Raw genomic sequence first — 24741 nt, forward strand, 5'->3', positions numbered from 1 at the left:
ATCTCCGCCGCGCTGTCCAGCAAGGTCAGAGCCCACGTCAGATTCCGAAGCCGCGTTCTCACTATCTGGGGCATATCGATGCGCCGTTAAGGCTGCGACTTTCTTCTTGGCAAACTGCGGTCTCTTTGGCGTAGAGTCGTCCCGCTGATCCCCTTCACTTCGCGTGCGGGGCTGGCCACGTCCTTGCTGGCCACCCCTGCCCCTGCCGCCCCCTCCACCACCGGTTGACGGAGCCGATGAGTCCTGAAAGGAACGAGGAGAGCGTTGGTCAGAAGCCTGAAATCTCTCAGGCGATTTAATCGTCGCGCGATCGCGCAAATCATAAACTCAATCTGACTGCGCAGGCTGCGAAGGTGTAGGACCAGAAACCTGTGTCTGCTGTTGTTGTTGCTTACCCTGCTTCTGCTTTTTAGGCCAATTTTTTTTTTTGGACTTGTGTTGTCCACCCGTTTCCGAAGAATGTCCCTGTGGCTGCTTCCTCCCTTTTTTAAAAAAAAACTTTTAAACCCTTAGAAGTGCGGCCAACCATTTTATAAGCCGCCACAATAATTCTTGCCAGCTGACGGCGTTTCTCGGCCTCGGGAATTAACGCCAGAGCATTGGCCACCTGAAAGTTCACTGCATCTCCCTTGACATTCGCAAGGATAAGACCGCAAACCGTCTCAAACGAGCCGCTCAGGCGCATACCCAATTCAACCGCCGACTCTGGTCCGTGATCATCCTGAACACGTTTAAGGACCTCAGAAAGGTTTGACACAGACGGGGTGCCATAGCACCTCGAGTAAACCGCTGCAAAAGTCTTACCCCATGTTTCACAGTCAGCAAGTTCAGGGGCTAAATCTTTCGGTAAACTAAGCGTAAGAATCCGGTATTTTTCACCCGGAGTCGTATTAGGAAACACAGCCTCCAGCTGGTCGAATTTCTCGGCAAGCCAGTAAGGAAAATCATCCTTATTCTCTGGCTTTCTGCCCATAACGGAATTCACCAAGACAGGACTGATTTTCAAACCAGCCTGTTCCGCTCGAAGCTGCGCACCTGCGGGGGCTGCGCCATGAATATTACGACCAATGTAATGAACAAGCGCTCTAATCACTCCAACCGCGACATCATGAAGACGCCGCAGGTCACCCACATCACAAGTGGCGCGATTAGGATGAGGAGTAAATCCACCCAAAGCGGGCCAATTTATGCCCGGAATGGACAAAGTACCTAACCTCGGAGCCGTTAAAGAATGGGGTAGGGCGCCACCAAACCAAACCCCGTGCTTACAAGCGTCGATAGGTACTTCCAGTGCCCTGTACGGAGCATAAGCCCCCGGTACATCCGAGGCAGTGTATGAATGGAAGACACCCGAATTAGCGTCCACTGCCGGAAATGTTACCCAGGAATAAAACAATTTGTACGGGTACGCATGTTCCGCACTCACCACTAGAACCACAGCTAAGCCTTCCGCAGGTACATTATATGCCCGCAAGTGGTCGCGAACCGCGACGCGGCTATGCTGCGCTATGTCCACGGCCATGTTAGCACAGGAAGTGAAAAGAGACAAAGAGCAGTTTGTAGCACAACTGGGTAGTAATTCAAAGAAACCGTTTTTAGAAAAATTCAAGCTTGAAAAGACCTATTTCAAAAATAGGTACTTTTTTCCGACACCACCGTTTACCGGAAACGGGAATGAAGGTGTCAAGGTTTGAATGATATACTACTCGAGTGTCATGAAATAAGGCCAACCAAACCGTTGGGCGCCATGTAGCAGGGTTTCCGTTCTCCCACAGAACTGTGCATAGAGATCTAGAACCTCAGTGAGTTAGGATGATCCAAAACTCATCTCAGTGTCAGAAATCCCCTTACCTAGCTAGCTACAGTGTCTCATGGATCATTATGGAATGATCCATGTCTTAGACAAACCAGAACATGATCTTTAGAATACCTCAGGAATCGTGGAACACATGAACACTCTTTCGTTATATAATCATTTCAAACCAAAACTGAGAGTCAAAGAACACAAGTGCAAGTTTGAAATATTTATTATTCAATGCAAAGTTCTCAAACGCAGTATCTTGTATAATACCAAAATGCAGATTATAAAAATCAGAGTCAGCAGCATAGTCACTAATCCATAGTAAGCAAAAGGTGCTAGCATGTTATAATGCAAAATCTATAGAAATCTATATCACCTATATTTCGCGCACCCTATCTAGCATATTATTTTATATCTAAGAAGGTCTCATTCGGGCTTTAGCAGGGCGGCCCCATACCTCTCAATGTCAGTAGGAGCAGATCACATCAACAGCTACCAGCTCTCTTCATGCGCAGCACCAAGTGTCTACGTTCATTCCGTGTAACTCTATCTTAAACCCGCGTAGAGCCCAAAATGTTGGCATCAACATTATTTGTGTTATGTCTAATGTGGTGCGAGGATCAGGCCTCCCAGCAACCTTGTGTTAGGTTAATTTTAGAGTGTGCAGCTCTCAGTGTGCAGACAGTTGTACCAAGTGTACCAGGCAAAGCTGATAGCATAGAAATAACATATTATTCTCAAATAAACCACCTCACCGCTTCTAGGGTGAAAGCGACAACAACAAGTATGTGTCGTGTGCAAAACTGAAGCCGAAGGAAAAAAGGCTGTTTAAACATGTAATGCACTCATGCTAACTTAACGCAATATATGTAACGAAGTATCCATATGACACCCTACTCTCCAGATGCTGTGCAACCTGGTGCCATCTCACCCCTCCCTAGGTTAAGACCTCTCCCAACTCCTCTCACCTTTCAATTCCAGACAGACAAAATCCACATTTCAGAGTCACACAGAAATGCTCAGAGCACAAACTCAACCATTTTCTAAAAGAGTGGTTTATAAACACACAGGGGCAGATTTAAAAGCCCCATGTGCCTCTTTTACGCCGCCATAGCGTCACTTTTGTGACGCAGCAGCGGCGCAAAGCCAGCGCCATGCTGCAGGGTATTTACAATGTGACGCATCTAGGAGATGCGTCACATTGTAAAGCCCTGCGCCACATGTAGGCGTTTCCGGAGTGGGGGGGGGCGTTCTGGTGCAGGAATGCCTCCTAAAAGTGGCAGAGTGAAATCTATAAGATTTCACTTAGCCACTTTTAAGGCCATGCTGCATCAAAAACCTGCGCTTGCTTGAAGCAGGCGTAAGTATTGACGCAGCATTTTAAGGATAGGGCACCCCGAGCCTTGCTGGAGCTGGGTCGCGCTTGCAATGCAACTCCAGCAATGTGCAGCCTTTATGGCAGCAGATGCGTCACGCATCTGTCCATTTTTTCCCCATGGTGCGCCGCATTGTAAATGCTTTAGAAAAGGGGGTGGTGATGAACAGAGTGTCTGAGTTAAGCAGACCACTCTTACCCAGTCCAAAGATCAGGGCTTGATCCATCACCGTTATTTATCTCACTGCCCCATCCCAGCTCAGAACCTGGCTATATGCAAATCAGTCTGTCCCTGGCCCAGTGCATCATGGGAACAGGGCAGACTAAACTACCAAGCCAATTCTTCACCAGAAAGGAGACAAGCTACCGGGGACCGGTTTCTGGCATTTCAGCCTTCTTCGGCCCGGCTTGCTTGAATCCTGATGGAGCAGTGAGAAAGGGACTCATGTCTGAGTATACCCTGCCACACCTATAGTGGCCAAAAACGATTTAGAAAAGGGGGTGGTGATGAACAGAGTGTCTGAGTTAAGCAGACCACTCTTACCCAGTCCAAAGATCAGGGCTTGATCCATCACCGTTATTTATCTCACTGCCCCATCCCAGCTCAGAACCTGGCTATATGCAAATCAGTCTGTCCCTGGCCCAGTGCATCATGGGAACAGGGCAGACTAAACTACCAAGCCAATTCTTCACCAGAAAGGAGACAAGCTACCGGGGACCGGTTTCTGGCATTTCAGCCTTCTAAATGCGGCGCATCCATGGTGGCGGAGCCGTGGTGCACAATAACTGGCGCATCCCTGCTGATTTTCAGGGATGCGCCAGTTATTGTAAATCTGCCCCACAGTTACAAAACCACCTCCAAAGAAAGATGCATTATTACACTGTGAGTTCACACATACCAAACTTCACCTTTCCATTATAAACTGACAGGAAACTAGGCTAACAAACACAAGACCCAGCCTCCCGCTCCTGTCCTATGGGCAGAATGGCCTTTCGGCAGTGAAAAACGAAATGGAGAGTTTTTTCACTGCCAGAACACAACACACACCTAAGCTTGTGTTCTGCCTTTTACTTACACTGCACCCATCCAAGGGGCTACCTGATACCTAGCACAGGGGTGCTCCATGTGTATGTAAAAGGGAAAGGTAGGCCTGACAAGTGGTTGCACTTGTCAGGACTACATGCTAACTTAGCATTCTGTGCGCCGGCCCTACACTGCAGGCCTGAGCTCCCTTCTCCCCACCTTTGCATTACTAGCTCTGGCACTCACAGTGCACATCACTAGGGACTTTTGCTAGTCAGGCAAACATTCAGATCATGGCCAAACAATCACCATTACATTTTACACAGGGAACTTGTGTACCTTGATACTGATCAGCAGTGGTAAAGTACCCAAAGCATCTCAAATCAAAGGTGGTTGAGGCAAAAAGTCTGGGGTAATTACGCCAAGATATGCCAGGTCTAACACCCTTGTAAGAGGCGGAGGGAGTTTCTGTGTATACATTTTTGGAGCCACCCCTGTAAAAGGAGCAACAAAAGAAACCCCTATTTATAGATGACTGCAAAGCTCCCATGGACTTTGCGACCTCCGTGCCTTTTTTCATTTTCTCCAGCGAGGTATCAGCTGCTGGGCCTAAGAGATGTTCCTTATCAAACGGTTGATTGAGAATGGAGGTTTGCACCTCAGGCTTGAAATCTAAGATTCTCAACCAAGCATGCCTGCGTAGTGGTATGCTAGTGTTTACTGCACGAGCTGCCCTGTCTGCTGCGTCGAGGGCATATCTGATAGAAGTATTGGTAATGAGTTTGCCTTCCTGGATAAGATCATTAGCCCTAGACCTATGCTTGTCAGGGAGGATTTGCATGGGTTTTTATAGCTCATCGCAATGAGCCCTATCATGTGCGCATAGCTTGAGTATTAGCTATGCGCCAATGAATGGCCGCTTGGGAAGCTACTCTTTTGCCTGAGGCATCAATTAGCTTGGACTCCTTGTCAGCAGAAGGGGCCTCGTTTGTGGTCTGTGAATTAGCTCGAAACCACAAGAGAGTCCAAGGGCAACTAACCTTTGATGTCAGTAGAGTTAATAGGTGCCGGTTAATACTTTTTCTCCACCCTAGGTGTAATTATTCTTGCCCTCACAGGATCTTTAAATATTTCATCTGTGTGCTTTAACATCCCTTTAAGCATTGGCAGTGTATGAGTGGTCTCTAAGTGGAACTTAGGGTCTCAAATAGAAAGTCCTCTTCTGGCGCCTCCATATGCAGCTCCCCCCGTGATATTGAGCAGCCCTGTTAAGAAGCTCAATATAACCAATGTTATCCGCATGTGGCGAGTGTCTGGACGGATATAGATCAGGGTCATTATCTGTGTGTGGGTCAGTGTGATAATCTTCCCAGGGATCAGCGTCCTGTGGCCTATCCTGACCCTCATCCCCATCGTCCTGTGGGTCAGGTGATAGTGGTGGTGAATGTGTGGGTGTGATGAGAGGGTTGGGATCAGTGGGGGAAGGAGGTGGAATGTATGGTAGAGAAGGGTTATAACCCACACTTTTCCTTTTGAGAGGAACGTGGTAATCCTCCGTCTGGTCTATTTTCTGTTTTTTTGGAAGGGTGACATGGATATGTCCTGTATCTGGGTTTATCACCAGCCTTTTCTGCTTCGGATCCGAAGGCGGGGCATCGGACCGAGGCTCTTTAGACAAAGTGTCTTTGTCCTTACTCGCTGGTTTCAGTGTCGAAGGTTTGAGCGCTGAACCTTTTGGTGCCGAAGGTGGATTCTTCGATAACAATGGAATTGTCACCGAGCGATGTTTCGGTTTAAGTTTCGGTGCCGAAGGGGTTGGCTGGGCACCGATATGGGACCACTCGAGCCTGATCCGGAAAACTTTACTTTGTGTTTCTGTGCCGGGCCCAAGTGCGAGGCATCTGAAACTTTTTGTCTGTGCCGACCTTGGCCCGAAGCAATACCAAAGGCTGAGGAGGGACCGGAGCCTTTTTCTTTGTTTGTTGCGGGGGTAAGGGGGTACCTACTCCCGGTACACTGACCCAGAGTAACCTGCTCCTCTTCTTCCATGTCGGAGTCGACTTCGGACATGGAGATATGCTGTTCTTCTTCCTCGGCTCCTTGAGCGTGATGTTCTGTGTCGGAATCTTCACAGAGAATGTCAGGTGCGGAGCCGCTTTGCAGTTCCATTTTGTGACGTTGAGCCAGACAGCCACGAAGCGTCTTCTTCGATTGAAACGATTAACATGCATCACAGTCTTTCTCATTGTGTTGTGGGGACAGGCAGAGGTTGCACACCTTGTGCAAGTCAGTGAGTGGAAATTTAGCATGACACCCTGGGCAGTGTTTAAAAGGAGTCTGTTCCATCGACTGCTAGCACTGTCGGCGCGGGTAGTCCCACCAGCCCGCCATGAGTTTTCCGATTGAAGTTGTTTTGAGTTGAGATGATACGCAAAGAATGGGAAACCGAGATGGATAACAAGGGAAGTTTTAGGCTCATGCACTAATGGTTCTGTTAACAGCCGATCCGAGATATAACAGTGATGGTCATATTACATTGTTTCCCTAATAGGAAGTTCAACCCTAACTATTAAAGGGAAGATAAGCTGGACAACTTTTTAATCCCACTGTAAGAGCTACTGAGGCTGCATGGGAGAAAGCTTCATAATCAGCTTCGTACTAGTTGTGCTTCTTTTTAAGGTAATAACATTCAAACCTATGGTAAGTCTAAATCTAAGTCAACCACTTGAGTTTGTTGCCGTCATATGTTTTATATCTTGTCGATGTAGGGGTGATTACACTGCCAAACTCTTCTGTGGCGGGGGCAACATCATAAACCCTGGCTTTCTGGATTTGTTATAATTTTAACCAGGACCCTCTCTAAAGATTTGAGGCATAGTACGAAGGTGAGGCTTATTTTGCCCTGTTTTACTTTTAGGCAGGAGGGCTATATTATTGAGGTATAAGCGTAACAAAGCTTATCCTTATTTGCCTACAGTTTAATTGCGGGGACATTCAAACCGATCGTGTGAGGTTTACCCAACATTCCGAGTCAATGGCGGATTAGAGTATGGAAGGTGTCATTCTCCTACTATAAATAGGTGAGGTGCAGTGTTGTTGTGAATTATTGAAGGGTCTGGAAGGGTGTCAACAGAAGTTTCACGAGAATGCAAGTGGAGTGTAATGAGTTGTGAGTTCTCAAAGACAATCGGTATGCATAGGGAGAAGATTGTGCCATATTGAGCATGGGGTATTGTTATGGAAGCGGTATCCAAAGGAGGGAGCAAGCCGGATTTCTTAACAAAGATCTTTTTATGTGGGGTGATCATCTGAACCTTATAGCCCTGTTAGAGAAAATTGTGTATGGTCAGTCAATATCAATATATAGAGCCTTGTCCAAAAATGTGTACTGCTAGTCTTTGGCCTAATATATGAAAGAAGTTTAAATTGAATTGTCTGCCAATGTTTTAATTGTAATTTTAGCGTTTAATTTTTGTTTTAGTTTTCAGACCAGGAATAATGTATCATTGTTGTATTTCATTATACAGGTGACCCTACAAATTAGTTTAACAGTTGCAGAGAGTCTATACATTTGTCTTGAAAAAGATGGACATATAAATTCACCCATCGAAACGGGTCGACGCCTAAATTTAGTACACAATCCGTCAACACAGGCATGGCTTAGGAGTACTAATCACAAACTACTGAGCTCCATGCTTCAGATACCGTTATATGACGGATGTGTAAATTCCAAAGTCACATTGTATTTGTCTATGTTATCTTTACTCTCTTTTTAATGTGTGTTGTATAATAATTTTTAACAAACTTTGTTTCATTATCTGTGAGATATAATGTACATTGACTGTGTGGTCCTTTTTACTGATAATAATAACTTTTTTTGATCAATAAATGAACGTATATTTTTTTTATTTTTGTGTTTATTGGTATTCCTAGCTTCATATGGTTCAATCTTCTGTATGGTGGATAAGTGAGTTGGATGAGTGTAATACCTGGTTTATATGTGGTATGCTGATTGTATGACGGTTAGATTACATTAATCCACCCAAAGGGATTTAATATTTTTTCACTGTACATTGCCCTATTCCTTTGGGTTAAAGGGGCTCCTCTTTCTTCACTATAGTAATGTGTATTGGAACAAATGAACAGAATTGCGCCGACGTGCATTTCAGAAATTACAATTCAATGTCAACAACCTTCATTAGGGTGCTGTCTTTGATAATTTGTCTGTAGCAGAAAGTCCTTCACTGAGAACATATTCAGAAGAACTATACACATATGCCAAATCAAGGCCATGAGGAGGCGCGTTTGACCTTGTTACACTTTGCTAGGCCTATTTGGCCCTTTTTCCCAGGACCTCATTCCCCGTTGATTGTATCCGGGTAGTGATTATCAAGCTTCCTCTTCCTTCCTGGCAATTTAAGCCTGGTTACTTTCCCTCATCCCATGGAGCACCCCGGGAGATGCTCTTTCATTGTGATGTCATAGTGGGAACTTTTTTTATCCATACTATCCCTCTTATGAATTTATGGCTTTCTGCTTCCATATAAGATGAATGAGGAACCTTCTCTGATAACCAGTTATTGTGAAGTTTTTTGTGAACCCCCTGCTATGTGCATAATTCTTCTGAATATGTTCTCTGTAAAAGGCTTTCTGCTACAGACAAATTATCGCAGACAGCGCCCTGATGACGGTTGTTGACATCGAATGTAACTTCCGAAACACGCGTCAGCACAATTCTGTTAATTTGTTCCAATACACATTACAACAGTACCATCTTTATTGTACTATAACCATTATTTCAATGAGTAACAATTTTTAGAACCTTATGATTTTCTTTGTTTTTGATATCTGTCATGTGAATATTGTTATGTAATTACATGGTGTGAGTTTTCCGTTGTTATTGTTCTTCAATTGGTCATGTGTCTTTTCTGTGTAGTATTTAGATTGAATATTTGTATTGTCCGTTCTTTCATGTGGTGCTCACTGATTATGTATATATCGATGTTAATTAAATATCACAACAATATGTGCGATGGTTCTTTAGTTTTAAAAAAGGAATAAAAAATACTTTTGTACTCCAAAATGAATAAAGTATAAATTCAACTGGTCTGACTTATGGTATTTGTATATCATAAACGCATCATTTTGCTGCATATAGATTTGAAGAATTTTTTATTTTTATTTGCTTTGTGTATATTTCCCTGTTCTCTTCTCTAAATATATCCAGTTATTCAGGGACCCTCTATGTACTTTTGAAGGTTTTGTAACATCAGGCAGAGCAATTACCGCCTTATCAGCAAAATGACTGCCAGATAGACTTGATTCCTATGGCCGTACTACCTTGCGGAAGGACCTATGGCTTATCTGAAACAGAGAATGTACACTTGAGACAATATTCGGATAAATATTTGGCTAATGAGTATATTCAGCCATCTAAATCTCTGGCTGAACTGGGGTGGCAGAGTGGGCTAAAGAACGGCGATGGATCTTTTGACTGGGTGTGAGTGTTTGATTGATTCAGATGCTCCGTCCATCACCACCCCCTTTTGTACCATCTACATCTCTGGCAGCATCACCTCTCTTTTTCATCCCTAAGGCCAATGGTGAACTTAGAACTTGCATTGATTACCACGCCTTAAATATTTATCCTTTGCCAATAATACCTTTGCTTCTAGATCAAGTCAAAAAGGCAGTCATTTATACTAGGTCGATCTAAAAGGAGCTTACCATCTTGTTCGTATTTGAGAAGATGACAAGTGGAAAACTGCGTTTCGAACTTGCTATGTATTATTTGACACTCTACCTTCATAAACAATGTCTTTTGTGAATTCTTAGATTTATTTGTCATAGTTTATATAGATGACATTTTAATCTCTACACCTTCTGTGAATAAACATTACCAACTTGTCTGTACTGTGTTACAAACACTTCGAAAACACCTTTTGTTCTGTAAGATCACAAAATGTCAGTTTCACATGACCAAGGTAGGGTTACTGGGAGTAATACTGTCAGCAAGCAGCAGTTGGGAAGATCAGGAGGTTTACCCACTTGAGTATCACCTTGATCCTGAGGAGTTCATCTGGCTGACACCTGCAGTCCCTCGATGGCAGGTCTGTGTTTGCATCAGTGGTGTCCTAATGGAGACGCAACAAGCCTTGGTAGTTGCAAGGGTGCCGGTACCCAGGGTTTTGATGCCGAGAGGCTCCTGAAGGGGTCTGCGTTTCAAGACTTTGTGAAAGCAATGGGGCTGACCTTCTGGACTCATAACATCCTCTTCCTGGTGAGTTGCTCCCGTGGTGGGCCTGATGGCCAGCAAGACGAAGTACCAGGTCAATGCGGTTGGTGCCTGCAGATGGGGCTCCTCTACCCCAAGGGAGAGGTTGCTTGATTGTTGAAGGGGAGAAAAGTCCTCGACGGGTTTGGGGAGGCAGTTCAGCTTTTGGACGAGTCAGTCTTTGTGATTGTCCCTGTGCAAGCAGGCAGTCAAGGTTTGTCGCCAATTTCGGTCCAGGACCAATGTTTTCACGACCATGGCTCTTCTTTCACCTTCCTTCGGTTCCCAGTAGATGATAGGCTAATTACCCCTGGGGTTACTATATCCCCCCTATGACCACTTCCTGGGGGGAGTGGGAATAAACCTGACCCAGAGGTCCTAGTTTCACCAAAAAGAAGATGGTGAAACCCTTTGTCGACTGTCCACTTCAGGTTGCCCACCTTAGGGGTGTGCCTAGTTGAAAATGTGGCACACCTTCTGACCCTCTAATTTCCCCACCTGCTGTGGTGCCAAATGGTCTTTAGGCCAGGGGTTGGCGTTCTCCAGGGCTGAGGGAAGCCAGAGTTGCAAATCAAAGTCGGCAGAGACTTTGAAGGCTCTGGCCCAGATATGCTAAATCACTAGCCATCTGACTGGAGGTTTTACCACATTCCTCCAGAGCATGAATTGTTGCTGGCCCCTGAGAGCAGGGGTTATCACCTACAGGAGGTCAGTAACTTGTCTGTGGTGGCAGGATGGACAATGCCAGCCAGCCAGCCAGCACACTAGAGGACTAGTAGGCTTTCAGGGGGCACATCTAAGGTGCCCTCTGGGTGCATTGTCACAAAAAAACCAATACTGGCATTGGTATAGATTTACTGAGATGAGATGTTTGATACCAAACACTATTATTTTCAGAGCATCCATTATGTAGCTGGGTAACTCGTAAAGGCCAGTGCCCAGGTTTATAGGGACTTGTAAACCTGGGTTTGCGTTAAGATGGTGTGCTTACCCAGCAAAAGCGTAACATGAAGAAATTGTTTTCTCTTCGTTACTTCCTTGTTCCATGTGTGCTGCATTCTGCAGCACTCATACAAAGAGAAATAAGCCTCTAAGGATTGTTTTTGTGCAGGAAGGTCTTCCTTCCTGCACAAAAACAACCCTGTCTGCAATTAAAGGTGGGCGTAGTTAGCGGAGTACTACAACGTGGAATTCCACGAAGTTGAACAAAAACTCAGTGAATTCCGCAACTTCGATCCGTCTGAACGAGACCTCATATACTTTTGGTAAAATAACAAGTATCTCTGTCTTTACATGCTAAAATGCATTAGTCATTTCACAAAACTGAAAATGAACATTTAGCAAGCAGTGAGAGAGGTGATGATTTTGGGATCCTCCCTAACCTAGGGAGAGAACCAAGCGGATGCCTTGAAAACAAAGATCACATCTTGCTGAATGATTCGGCGGTGGTCCCATCCTCTTAGGACCACGCCAAGCACATTTATGGGAAAAAATACAATCCCAACCAAAGGCCCTGCAAAGCATTATGGGATGAGATTAGCAGTGGGCAGTGAATAATATAGGGGCAGTTTTGCAACTTCTGGCGCATTTCTGCTAATCAGCACGGATGCGCCAGAAGAGTTGCAACGCATCTGCCCATATGTGCGCCACCACTGATGCGCCGCATTTACAATGCGTCGCACAGGTGGGCAGATGCGTGTTGCATCCTCCGGCGGAAATGCAGCGCATTGCTGGAGCAAGGCTCGGGGGTGCCCTATGCCTATCATGCTGCGTCAATACTTACGCCTGCTTCAAGCAGGTGCAGGGTTTTGATGCAGCATGGCCGTAAAAGTGACTCAGTGAAATCTTGTAGGTTTCACTGAGTCACTGCGCTGGAACGCCCACATGAAACCTGACGCTGGTTTCATGTGGCGCATGGGTTTACAACATGACGCATCTCCCTAGATACGTCACGTTGTAAATACGGCGCAACATGGCGCATGATTTACGCCACCCCTGTGTCACAGAAGTGACACAAAGGCGGCGTTAATGTGTCGCAAGGGGCTTGTAAATCTGTCCCCTATAGTATCCGATATCAAAATAATTTTACAAAGAGCTGCAGTTCCACTAGTCGTTACTAGGTGTCCCTCATGAGTCAAATGCAAAAGCATTTGACTTGAGGGACACCTAGCAACGACTAGTGGAACTGCAGCTCTTTGTAGAATTCATAGTATCAGCTCTCAGCTCAGCCCGAGAGCTGCTGCCCCGGGAGGAATGTTTTGATATTGGATACTAGAAGATTCACTGCCCACTGCTAATCTCGTCCCATAATGCTTTGCAGGGCCTTTGGTTGGGATTGTATTTTTGCCCATAACTGTGCTTAGGGTGGTCCTAAGAGGAAGGGACCACCACTGAATCATTCAGCATAATATGCTCTTTGTGTTCAAGGCATCTGCTTGGTCCTCCCCCTAAGTTAGGGGGACCCCAAAATCATCACTTCTCTCTTTGCCTGATATTTTTCAATTTCAAAGTTCACTTTTGTGAATTGGTTATATGCTTTTTAGCATGTAAAGTTGCTTTATCAAAGCATTTGTGGGTGTATTTTAGTAGCTGACTCCGCTACATGGAGGAACAGAGTTTTTGCCTGAATTCCGTGTTTTTAATGAAATACGTAGTTAACAAATCTCTGCAAACTCTGCTAGCGGAGCGGAGTTCATTGCCCAGGGTTATCTGTGATGCAGCCTCCCTTGCACTATTATGCACTGGTGCCTATGTTGCCACTATGCCAACTATGCCAGTTTGGCAGCGCATGGAGGGAGCAGTAAATATGGAGCATTTCTGCTCGCTCCCTTTCATGCAACGCAGCGCAGCACGTTCCCTTGCTGCGACTCGTTCCATGAACTAATAGTAAATGTCTTCAGACATGTGCCCCAGAAGCCTTTGGGTCTCAAAGCAAAAGCTGGAGCTTTATGGATGATAAAGGTTATTAGATTATGGATGAAGCTTCACCCTTTGCACAGAAATTATATTCTCTACCCCTATTCACCATCGATTTGCTTTTTTTGCTGTTATCAATTTGACTCAAGTCACATGTTTAGAAAGCTGACATTTTTTACAATTTCCTTATTGGTTTATTGTTGATTTTTGTACTTAAACTTCACTGTACAATTTGCATCACTTTTACAATTGAAAAGGTTAAAAATGCATGTATATAAAAAAGACCTCATCTCTTAATTTCTCTTACAAAAAGTACATGCTAAAAACATGGAAAAAGGCAAATAGCCATTCGGTGTGCAAACATTTTCTACAAACAGAAATGCCCCGTGTGCAGCATCTCAAGATAAATTACTTAAATAGCAACATTTACTCCAGTTTGAGCGAACGTAATGCAGGAAGGAGAAAAACACAACCATTTATGAAAAATACAAAAGAATTATGTTTATAAGATGACCACAAAAGTATCAAAACAACTTGGAAAATGGTTTAACGTCGTTCTTAAGCAGTGTCCGTTGTTGCGAATCGCAGCTGTCCAGCATCAGTAACACGACAGCACATGGACGTGTCGAAGTCTTCCCGGACTCTCTGCTCATTTCAAAGGCCTCCTTTTGTCTCACTCACACAACAATGAGGTAATATTTGTACATTTAACTTTCATCTTTGTCCTGGTCTCTGTCGGTGGGACAGGGCAGTGACAGGGTATTCACTGGGCAGTGTGAGGGTCTCAGCACAGGCAGTGTTTGCTGAGGCCAATGATCACTTACTTTCATAATATGTTAGCCACTTGCAGTAGCCATACTGACTAACATACATTTGGCCATATACTGTTTTGATTTAAACCCAGGAGAACTAGAACAGACATAGTTTGCACACTAGCTAGATAGAAATTTGACATGTTCACCTCACCTAGAGAGACCTTTTGAGTTTTCCCCTTGCAGTACACCGGCTGGTTAACCACAAGTAAACACTGGGGTCTTTATCTACTATCACTTCCTGTGTGCTCTCTCAGTCAGTCTGGTCTAACCCCCTGTCGTACTGTGTGCACTCTCCGCCTTCTTTGTCTAACCCAGTCTTCCTGTGCGCTGTCTCAGTCTGCCTGGTCTAACCCCTCTCTTCCTGTGTTCAGTCTCAGTCTGCTGGCTCTAACTGCCTGTCTTCCTGTGCACTGTCTCAGTCTGCTGGGTCTAACCACTTGTCTTCCTGTGTGCTGTCTCAGTCTGCTGGGTCTAACATCTCTCTTCCTGTGTGCAGTCTCAGCCTGCCTGTTCTGACCCTCTCTGATCTGCTGTGCTTGCTCTTCCAGACTGCCGGGTCTAATCCTGTGACGTCCTGTACGCTAGTACAGTCTAAAGGGTCTAATTTGCTGTGACTTCCTGTGTTCTGTTACAGTATGCTGGGTTGAATCCTGTGACTTCCAGTACGCTTGTACAGTCTGCCGGGTCTAATAGCTGTGACTTCCTGTGTTCTGTTACAGTGTGCCGGGTTGAATCCTGTGACTTCCAGTACGCTTGTACAGTCTGCCGGGTTTAATAGCTGTGACTTCCTGTGTTCTGTTACAGTGTGCCGGGTTGAATCCTGTGACTTCCAGTACGCTTGTACAGTCTGCCGGGTCTAATAGCTGTGACTTCCTGTGTTCTGTTACATTGAACCGGGTCTAATCCTGTGACTTCCTGTATGCTATTACAGTCTGCAGGGTCTAATCCGCTGACTTCTGTTGTGGTTTTGCTGTCTGACAGATCTTAATCAGTGACACCCTGTACTTTCTTAAAGCTTGCCCAAGTTTCTCTCCTGGCCACATCTTGTGAACAGATGAAGTCCATTAGATCTTCCACTTGGCACAGAGACCCCCTAACAACATCCTTCCTGCTTGCATTGCCCTGGCAGTTTGCTGTAACTTTTCCTTCTGCACTTCCTGCCTGTTCAGGTGACCAATGGAAGTACCACTTGATGTCACCCACCGCCCACTTACAGCAGAGGGCCTCCTTGTTCTCTCAACCAGCTGGCCGATTAAAGAAAAATACTATTATACACGAAATCTCACTGCTGAATAAAAGCAGGTTAATAAATAATGTGTATTTACAATCTTCCAGTCGTAGACCGGACTTGAGTTTCTGCTCTGTGTTTGGCCCGGTGGCTCTTGTTGGGTAGCTCTGTGTGTGCCATGAAGCCGGAGTCCAGGTCTCAATTCGCTACCTTGCCTTTCTCTGCTTCACAATGGACTCTTCTGGGGAGGTGCAGGAAGGGAGTGATTGTCCAGGTTAAATTTGTTCTTTCAAGTTTTTATATTTAGTAACAAAGAAATTAGTTGACAAGTGCTACCTAGGAAGGTACGGTTTCCACACCTGCGTCTTCCGGCTGCGTCACGACCAACACAAACCTGGAAGTCATCCAGGTGTAGCGAAAGCTAGCCTGTCCTAAGCCGTGTAAACATCTGTACTAGGGCGGCCATGGCGGTCCACCCTCTCTCAAGAGAAGCAGTGGTCCCAGCACAGCCTTTCAATAACACACAGTGTGACAAACTTTACATCTGAACAGAGTCTGAATCTTTGTCTGCCTAGAGAGAGACACATCATTCTATCAAGCAATGAGTCGCCATGATGCTTCGGGGTCGGCGGGACGAGCCCAGGGGCTTCGAGACATCAGTCACTTCAGGTCGCCATTCCCCACTGGGCTGAGTGTCTATTTCCCTCTCAGTTGAATTCTGGTCACCCCCAATGAGTTCGGTGTCTGGGTGTCTGCCGGACAGCGGGACGGGGGGAGGTAGGTGTCTGTCTCTCCAAGACAGAAAGTCTGCCTGAGCGTTACCATTCCAGGATGTCCCGCGAAGGAAAAGAAAACACCGGTGTCAGTTGAGGTACAAATACTGCTGAAGCGCCGTCCCAGCCCTTCGAGCGCTCCCTGGGTTGGGGCTGGGCCTGGGGATGTGTCCTGCCAGCAGAAGAGAAGAGGGAAAGAGGGCTCCCAGGGTGGCAATAAAAACAAGGAACTGTTCCGAAGGTGCAAAATCAGCTAGTTAACCGCCTCTGCATCACTGCAGCTCCGATTATGTATCTGGAAAAGAAAGATGAACTTTGTGAGTTCTCCAGTCGCAGGTGCGACCAAACACTGTAAGTGCACGCCCCCCCCCTCCACAGACACCTCACCCACCTGGCTCCGACCACCGCCACACTCCTCGCCCACCTGGCTCCCACCACAGCCACACTCCTCGCCCACCTGGCTCCCACCACAGCCACACTCCTCACCCACCTGGCTCCCGTCGCAGCCACACTCCTCGCCCACCTGGCTCCCACCACAGCCACACTCCTCACCCACCTGGCTCCCGACACACTCCTCGCCCACCAGGCTCCCGCCACAGCCACACTCCTCGCCCACCTGGCTCCCACCACAGCCACACTCCTCACCCACCTTGCTCCCACCACAGCCACACTCCTCACCCACCTGGCTCCCGCCACAGCCACACTCCTCGTCCACCTGGCTCACGCCACAGCCACACTCCTCACCCACCTGGCTCCCGCCACAGCCACACTCCTCACCCACCTGGCTCCCGCCACACTCCTCGCCCACCAGGCTCCCGCCACAGCCACACTCCTCGCCCACCTGGCTCCCACCACAGCTACACTCCTCACCCACCTGGCTCCCACCACAGCCACACTCCTCGCCCACCTGGCTCCCGCCACAGCCACACTCCTCACCCACCTGGCTCCCGCCACAGCCACACTCCTCACCCACCTGGCTCCCGCCACACTCCTCGCCCACCAGGCTCCCGCCACACTCCTCGCCCACCTGGCTCCCACCACAGCCACACTCCTCGCCCACCTGGCTCCCGCCACACTCCTCGCCCACCAGGCTCCCGCCACAGCCACACTCCTCACCCACCTGGCTCCCACCACAGCCTCACTCCTCACCCACCTGGCTCCCACCACAGCTACACTCCTCACCCACCTGGCTCCCGCCACAGCCACATTCCTCGCCCACCTGGCTCCCGCCACAGCCACACTCCTCACCCACCTGGCTCCCGCCACAGCCACAGCCACACTCCTCACCCACCTGGCTCCCGCCACACTCCTCACCCACCTGGCTCCCACCACAGCCACACTCCTCACCCACCTGGCTCCCACCACAGCCACACTCCTCGCCAACCGGGCTCCCACCACAGCCACACTCCTCGCCCACCTGGCTCCCACCACAGCCACACTCCTCGCCCACCTCGCTCCCACCACAGCCACACTCCTCGCCCACCTGGCTCCCGCCACAGCCACACTCCTCACCCACCTGGCTCCCGCCACACTCCTCGCCCACCAGGCTCCCGCCACTGCCACACTCCTCGCCCACCAGGCTCCCGCCACAGCCACACTCCTCACCCACCTGGCTCCCACCACAGCCACACTCCTTGCTCACCTGGCTCCCGCCACAGCCACACTCCTCACCCACCTGGCTCCCGCCACACTCCTCGCCCACCAGGCTCCAGCCACAGCCACACTCCTCGCCCACCTGGCTCCCACCACAGCCACACTCCTCACCCACCTTGCTCCCACCACAGCCACACTCCTCACCCACCTGGCTCCCACCACAGCCACACTCCTCGTCCACCTGGCTCCTGCCACAGCCACACTCCTCACCCACCTGGCTCCCGCCACAGCCACACTCCTCACCCACCTGGCTCCCGCCACACTCCTCGCCCACCAGGCTCCCGCCACAGCCACACTCCTCGCCCACCTGGCTCCCACCACAGCCACACTCCTGACCCACCTGGCTCCCGCCACACTCCTCGCCCACCAGGCTCCCGCCACAGTCACACTCCTCACCCACCTGGCTCCCGCCACACTCCTCGCCCACCAGGCTCCCGCCACAGCCACACTCCTCACCCACCTGGCTCCCGCCACAGCCACACTTCTCGCCCACCTGGCTCCCACCACAGCCACACTCCTCGCCCACCTGGCTCCCACCACAGCCACACTCCTCGCCCACCTGGCTCTCACCACAGCCACACTCCTCGCCCACCTGGCTCGCACCACAGCCACACTCCTCGCCCACCTGGCTCCCACCACAGCCACACTCCTCACCCACCTGGCTCCCGCCACAGCCACACTCCTGACCCACCTGGCTCCCGCCACACTCCTCGCCCACCAGGCTCCCGCCACAGCCACACTCCTCGCCCACCTGGCTCCCGCCACAGCCACACTCCTCGCCCACCTGGCTCCCGCCAAAGCCACACTCCTCGCCCACCTGGCTCCCGCCACAGCCACACTCCTCACCCACCTGGCTCCCGCCACAGCCACACTCCTGACCCACCTGGCTCCCGCCACACTCCTCGCCCACCAGGCTCCCGCCACAGTCACACTCCTCACCCACCTTGCTCCCACCACAGCCACACTCCTCACCCACCTGGCTCCAGCCACAGCCACACTCCTCACCCACCTGGCTCCCACCACAGCCACACTCCTCGTCCACCTGGCTCCTGCCACAGCCACACTCCTCACCCACCTGGCTCCCGCCACAGCCACACTCCTCACCCACCTGGCTCCCGCCACACTCCTCGCCCACCAGGCTCCCGCCACAGCCACACTCCTCGCCCACCTGGCTCCCACCACAGCCACACTCCTGACCCACCTGGCTCCCGCCACACTCCTCGCCCACCAGGCTCCCGCCACAGTCACACTCCTCACCCACCTGGCTCCCGCCACACTCCTCGCCCACCAGGCTCCCGCCACAGCCACACTCCTCGCCCACCTGGCTCCCGCCACAGCCACACTCCTCGCCCACCTGGCTCCCGCCAAAGCCACACTCCTCGCCCACCTGGCTCCCGCCACAGCCACACTCCTCACCCACCTGGCTCCCGCCACAGCCACACTCCTGACCCACCTGGCTCCCGCCACACTCCTCGCCCACCAGGCTCCCGCCACAGTCACACTCCTCACCCACCTGGCTCCCGCCACACTCCTCGCCCACCAGGCTCCCGCCACAGCCACACTCCTCACCCACCTGGCTCCCGCCACAGCCACACTTCTCGCCCACCTGGCTCCCACCACAGCCACACTCCTCGCCCACCTGGCTCCCACCACAGCCACACTCCTCGCCCACCTGGCTCTCACCACAGCCACACTCCTCACCCACCTGGCTCGCACCACAGCCACACTCCTCGCCCACCTGGCTCCCACCACAGCCACACTCCTTGCTCACCTGGCACCCGCCAAAGCCACACTCCTCACCCACCTGGCTCCTGCCACACTCCTCGCCCACCTGGCTCCCGCCACAGCCACACTCCTCGCCCACCTGGCTCCCGCCACAGCCACACTCCTCGCCCACCTGGCTCCCGCCAAAGCCACACTCCTCGCCCACCTGGCTCCCGCCACAGCCACACTCCTCGCCCACCTGGCTCCCGCCACAGCCACACTCCTCGCCCACCTGGCTCTCACCACAGCCACACTCCTCGCCCACCAGGCTCCCACTACAGCCACACTCCTCGCCCACCTGGCTCTCACCACAGCCACACTCCTCGCCCACCAGGCTTTCACCACAGCCACACTCCTCGCCCACCTGGCTCCTGCCACAGCCACACTCCTCGCCCACCTGGCTCCCGCCGCAGCCACACTTGCATGATCTACATGTTTAAACCAGATAGCGAACCATCAGGACAGGAAGGCGTGATGAGGCTCAGGTCAGCAACAGACTAGTGCCACCAAAGCCGAAACGAGCAATCCTCCCTACGTTCAAGGAATAGACCAGGGCACCTAATCTTCAGTATTCTGGTAAAGAAAAGCCACACTACTTGCACCCAATCACACCTACCCTAACAGGGTCACTCACAATCACGTCCTTCGATCTTGGGAAGGGTCAGTGGGTCTGTGTCCATGCCTTCAGGGTGAGCTCTGGCAAGACTCCAGAATTGTCGTTCTGGATCTTACCAGACAGTGGCACTACATCTGGCAGGAGTAAGGTGGATGGTCACAAAACCGTAACCCCCACAGTGACATCCAACACAGACAAGCCACAACCTACGTCATCACCTTAAGTGTTAGCGTCCAAGCCCCCTCCCTCCATGGATTGTACTACAGAGGATGCCCAACACTCCACAGAGCTCTGTGGTCCATTAGTTGGGCAGGGGTTGGAAGAAGGACCCCCCGCCGCACATGAAACTCTTCATGGGTTTACTCAACACGAGCTCTGAACTGTGACGGTCTAACAGACCACATTACTGGTGAGCATGCACGATATTAAAGTGGATTACACCGGCACTATGTGCAACAGCGTACGGAGCAACCACTGACCCTCTGCCTCCTCCACACAGTATCACTTTGTTTATGAGTGTCTCTGTTCCGTCAGCCTAGATCATGATCAGTCAACATGGTCAGTGATACGCCATCTGTACTACTGATCCATGCCATGATCAGTCAACACGGTCGGTGATACGCCATCTATACTACTTATCCATGCCATGATAAGTCATCACGGTCAGTGATACGCCATCTATACAGCTGATCCATGCCATGATCAGTCATCAAAGTCAGTGATACGCCATCTATTCCACAGATCCATGCCATGATCAGTCATCACAGTCAGTGATACGCCATCTATACCGCTGATCCATACCATGATCAGTCATCACGGTCAGTGATACGCCATCTATACCGCTGATCCATGCCATCATCAGCCATCAAAGTCAGTGATACGCCATCTATACCGCTGATCCATGCCATGATCAGTCATCACGGCCAGTGATACGCCATCTATACCGCTGATCCATGCCATCATCAGTCATCAAAGTCAGCGATACGTCATCTATACCGCTGATCCATGCAATGATCAGTCATCACGGCCAGTGATACGCCATCTATACCGCTGATCCATGCCATCATCAGTCATCAAAGTCAGTGATACGCCATCTATACCGCTGATCCATGCCATGATCAGTCATCATGGTCAGTGATACGCCAACTATACCACTGATCCATGCCCTTCCACTGTGAATTAAATGCACATATCGCTCTTAAATCACAGCTGTGACGGGTTGCACGCTGTGTTGACAGGTCACACTCTGTATTGACGTGTCATGCACTTCATTGACAGGTTGTGTGCTGCATTGACGGGTCGCACGCAGCGTTGAGGGGTCGCACGCAGCGTTGAGGGGTCGCATGCAGCGTTGAGGGGTTGGTTGCATGCTGCATTGAGGATTCCTAGGCAGCGTTGATGGGTCGCATGCAGCGTTGAGGGGTTGCACGCTGCATTGACGGGTTGCACGCACCGTTGAGGGGTCGCACGCAGCGTTGAGGGGTCGCATGCAGCGTTGAGGGGTTGGTTGCATGCTGCATTGAGGGTTCCTAGGCAGCGTTGATGGGTCGCATGCAGCGTTGAGGGGTTGCACGCTGCATTGACGGGTTGCACGCACCGTTGAGGGGTCGCACGCAGCGTTGAGGGGTCGCACGCAGCGTTGAGGGGTCGCACGCAGCGTTGAGGGGTTGCACGCTGCGTTGAGGGTTCGCATGCAGCGTTGAGGGTTCGCACGCAGCGTTGAGGGGTTGCACGCAGCGTTGAGTGTCGCATGTTACGTTGACGGGTTGCACGCTGCATTGACGGGTTGCACGCACCGTTGAGGGGTCGCACGCAGCGTTGAGGGGTCGCATGCAGCGTTGACGGGTTGCAAGCTGCGTTGAGGGTTCGCACGCTGCGTTGAGGGTTCGCACGCAGCGTTGAGGGGTCGCACGCAGCGTTGAGGGGTTGCACGCAGCGTTGAGTGTCGCATGTTGCGTTGACGGGTTGCACGCTTACCTCTACATTCATACTTGAGATCAGAAAAGAAGACCATCTCCTGCGAGAAAACGAAGAGCCCCAGCCGGCCGCCAGCATAGGTTTTATCGTAGACGGGACCAGAATCTGCCATGATCTTCTTCCCCTCATGCATCACCACCCTGGAATAATAATAATAATAATAATAAATAATCCATATTTGGAAAGCACGAACATATCATACCAAGGTTTCATGGCGCTGGGGGCCATTGGGGAGATTAAGAGAGCTGTTGCCCAGAGTCACATGTGCTGAGCTGAGCTGCAGACGGCGCTAAGGATCAAACCTCGAGCCACTCTCTCTGGAGGCAGCCGCTCTGGCTGATGCACCACACCTCTCCTTGGAAGGAAAGGCACCAAGTGCCATCATCGAACGACGGTCAGCCATGCCCTTTAACCGCACAACCCCCAAAGCTCCAGCATTAAAGAGGAGTGTGTTGAGCGGCTATGGACAAAACAAGGGGTCAATTCTGCGAGGTCACTTTCTCCACCCCTGGCATTTTGGTACATTGTTGTCTCGAGCACACCCCTAGCGCCACAGTGCTTACCGGATGAAGCCGGTCTTCGGCCTGTGGGTGAGGTGCCATCTGTAGGCGGTGAAGTCCTTCCAGCCGGTGTGTCGAGGGTCATGCCACAAGGTGCGAACCTAAGGGGTGCAAGAACTTGGTTAGTAACACGGTGCATGCGAATGGCTCAGTCATCAGCGCTCAGGATGCAGTGCTCCACGAAGGAAGGAGTTTCGCTACCTAGTGTTGGGGACTTTACTCTGACCCTTACAAATAATGAGAGCTGCTTATTTTAGAGAGAAAATATATTCTCAGAAAAGCTCCACTCACTTCTGACCTGTGAACTTGCTCTAAAGAGACCCGAAAAATGGGCAGCTACATTGCCTTATGTGATTCCCCCAAAACCCATCGTTGCTGTAGTGCCAACAGACCACGGATCTGTAGGACTGCCCTGTGGCAGACATCAGCAGGTGGTGTGTGAGAAGGTTACACATGCTCTCTGGCGCAAGAGCGGGGACGTAGCATGGTCAGCATTTCCTCGAACCTGGGGGTGGCTCACACCTTGTGACAAGAAACAGCCCCACTGTGGTCTCTAGTCACCATCTCATACCAGGCTTGCCTGCGAAGACTGCCCGCTCTCTGAAGGCGTTGATCTCAGGACTGCTTTGACCCGAGTCAAGGTCTGCAACACCAGTCATGGTCAGTTCTCCCACATCCCCAACACTTGGACCCTTATTTATGAGGATTTGCCATAGGACAGCGCTGCAGTCACCTTGCTGCGCAGGCCTGCCCCAAAGTGAAAGGGCAGAGATGCACCATATTTATGCAAAACAATGGATTCATGTCCTTTCTCCCTGTGCTGGCGCCATTTTGCCGCTTAGCACCAACACAGGCATGCTTGCACCATCGTGCAAGGGTGCCTCTGTTGCAGGCAGGATTATTTCTGTGCAGGAAGGTGGCCCTTCCTGCACAGAAACAATCCCAAGAGGCCTTTTCCTCTTTCCATGTGTGCTGCAGAAGGCAGCACACATAAAAAAGGAAATAATGGGGATAAATAAAGAAATGTCTCCTAGTTACACCTCACCTTGGAAGGCGTAAGGATTTAGCACTTCCCCAGGTTTACATACTCTTGTAAACCTGGGGCAGCGTCAGAATCCATGGGGGTAACAGTGGGAAACCCCCTGCAACGCCCACGGAACGCGTCCCTGATGCAGAGTAAGCAAACCCCACGCAGCGTGGCTTTGCGTAGCCCTGTGAATAGGATTTTGTCATTTCGGCTCCAGAGCGTAACAGAAAGTGATGCTCATAAATATGCCACTTCATGCCTTACTAGACTCCACCTCCTCGGACCACTGATCACAATATGAAAGTGGCTTTGGAGCTCTTTACCTGGCCAGCAGTGTTTCCTGTGTGCCACAGGGCGTTGCGCAGGTGTTCGCCAGGTCCGCTGGTGGAGTTTACCACTTTTATGGAGAGGCCGGAATAGCCCTGAGCCTTGGTCGGTGTGGTGTCCCAGTACGTCTGTGTGATCTGCTTCCACATCACAACGTAAAAGCGACTGCTGGACTGATAGCCAAACACGAAGCCGGCGTAGTCGTCATCGCGCTCCGTGTTGATGAAGAAGGTGCCACTGAAGTCAACAGCATTGAACTCGTCAAACCCTGAGGAACAAAAAAACGGGTGTGAGACCGATGCGCCTGTCTTTGCTTTATTTTATGGGGAACCACTCCGCATTCTTCAATAAGTATATAACCACTTTTAGCTCAAATTATAATTACTAGCTGGCACAGTGTAGTAAGATACACACAGTGATAAAATATGAAGCTTTAGATCTAACTTAACTCTATCTGTAATCTTGAGAACATTGTAAGGCATTACGAAAGATTCATTCAGAAGTTACAGTAAAGCTTCAAATTGAAGCTTGAGCTATTACGGAAATCTACAGATCCAAGAACCAGGCAAGCGCTTCTTCGCCTCTGGTTGGTACTGACAGACACAGCGATT

General features: G+C 50.0%; 2 protein-coding genes across 5 annotated transcripts in view; one reads left to right on the top strand and one right to left on the bottom strand.

Moving 5' to 3' along the window:
• The window catches only part of FSIP1 (fibrous sheath interacting protein 1), an 898930-nt gene extending 887224 nt beyond the window's left edge, over nt 1-11706 (top strand). The window contains exon 12 of the mRNA XM_086936904.1: nt 7728-11706. Within this exon, the coding sequence (XP_086793030.1) occupies nt 7728-7744 (17 nt within the window). The 3' untranslated portion in view covers nt 7745-11706. The remainder of the gene's footprint in view (nt 1-7727) is intronic.
• Nucleotides 11707-13561: 1855 nt separating this feature from the next.
• Nucleotides 13562-24741, bottom strand: part of THBS1 (thrombospondin 1) — a 92176-nt gene continuing 80996 nt past the window's right edge. For 2 of the 4 annotated variants that reach the window (XR_015299856.1, XR_015299855.1), the window contains exons 19-23: nt 24127-24398; nt 22780-22877; nt 22217-22356; nt 15050-16501; nt 13562-14967 (exon numbers count right to left, since the gene is read on the bottom strand). Coding sequence is in view for 2 of the 4 variants with exons in the window: in XM_086936905.1 (XP_086793031.1) it covers nt 16494-16501; nt 22217-22356; nt 22780-22877; nt 24127-24398 (518 nt within the window). In the remaining 2 variants the exon portion in view is untranslated. Of the gene's footprint in view, nt 16502-22216; nt 22357-22779; nt 22878-24126; nt 24399-24741 lie in introns of all 4 variants that reach the window. The other 2 variants (XM_086936905.1, XM_086936906.1) reach the window with 1 other exon arrangement.

Source organism: Lissotriton vulgaris, chromosome 9, assembly GCF_964263255.1.
Source record: "Lissotriton vulgaris chromosome 9, aLisVul1.2, whole genome shotgun sequence".
NCBI lineage: Eukaryota > Metazoa > Chordata > Amphibia > Caudata > Salamandridae > Lissotriton > Lissotriton vulgaris.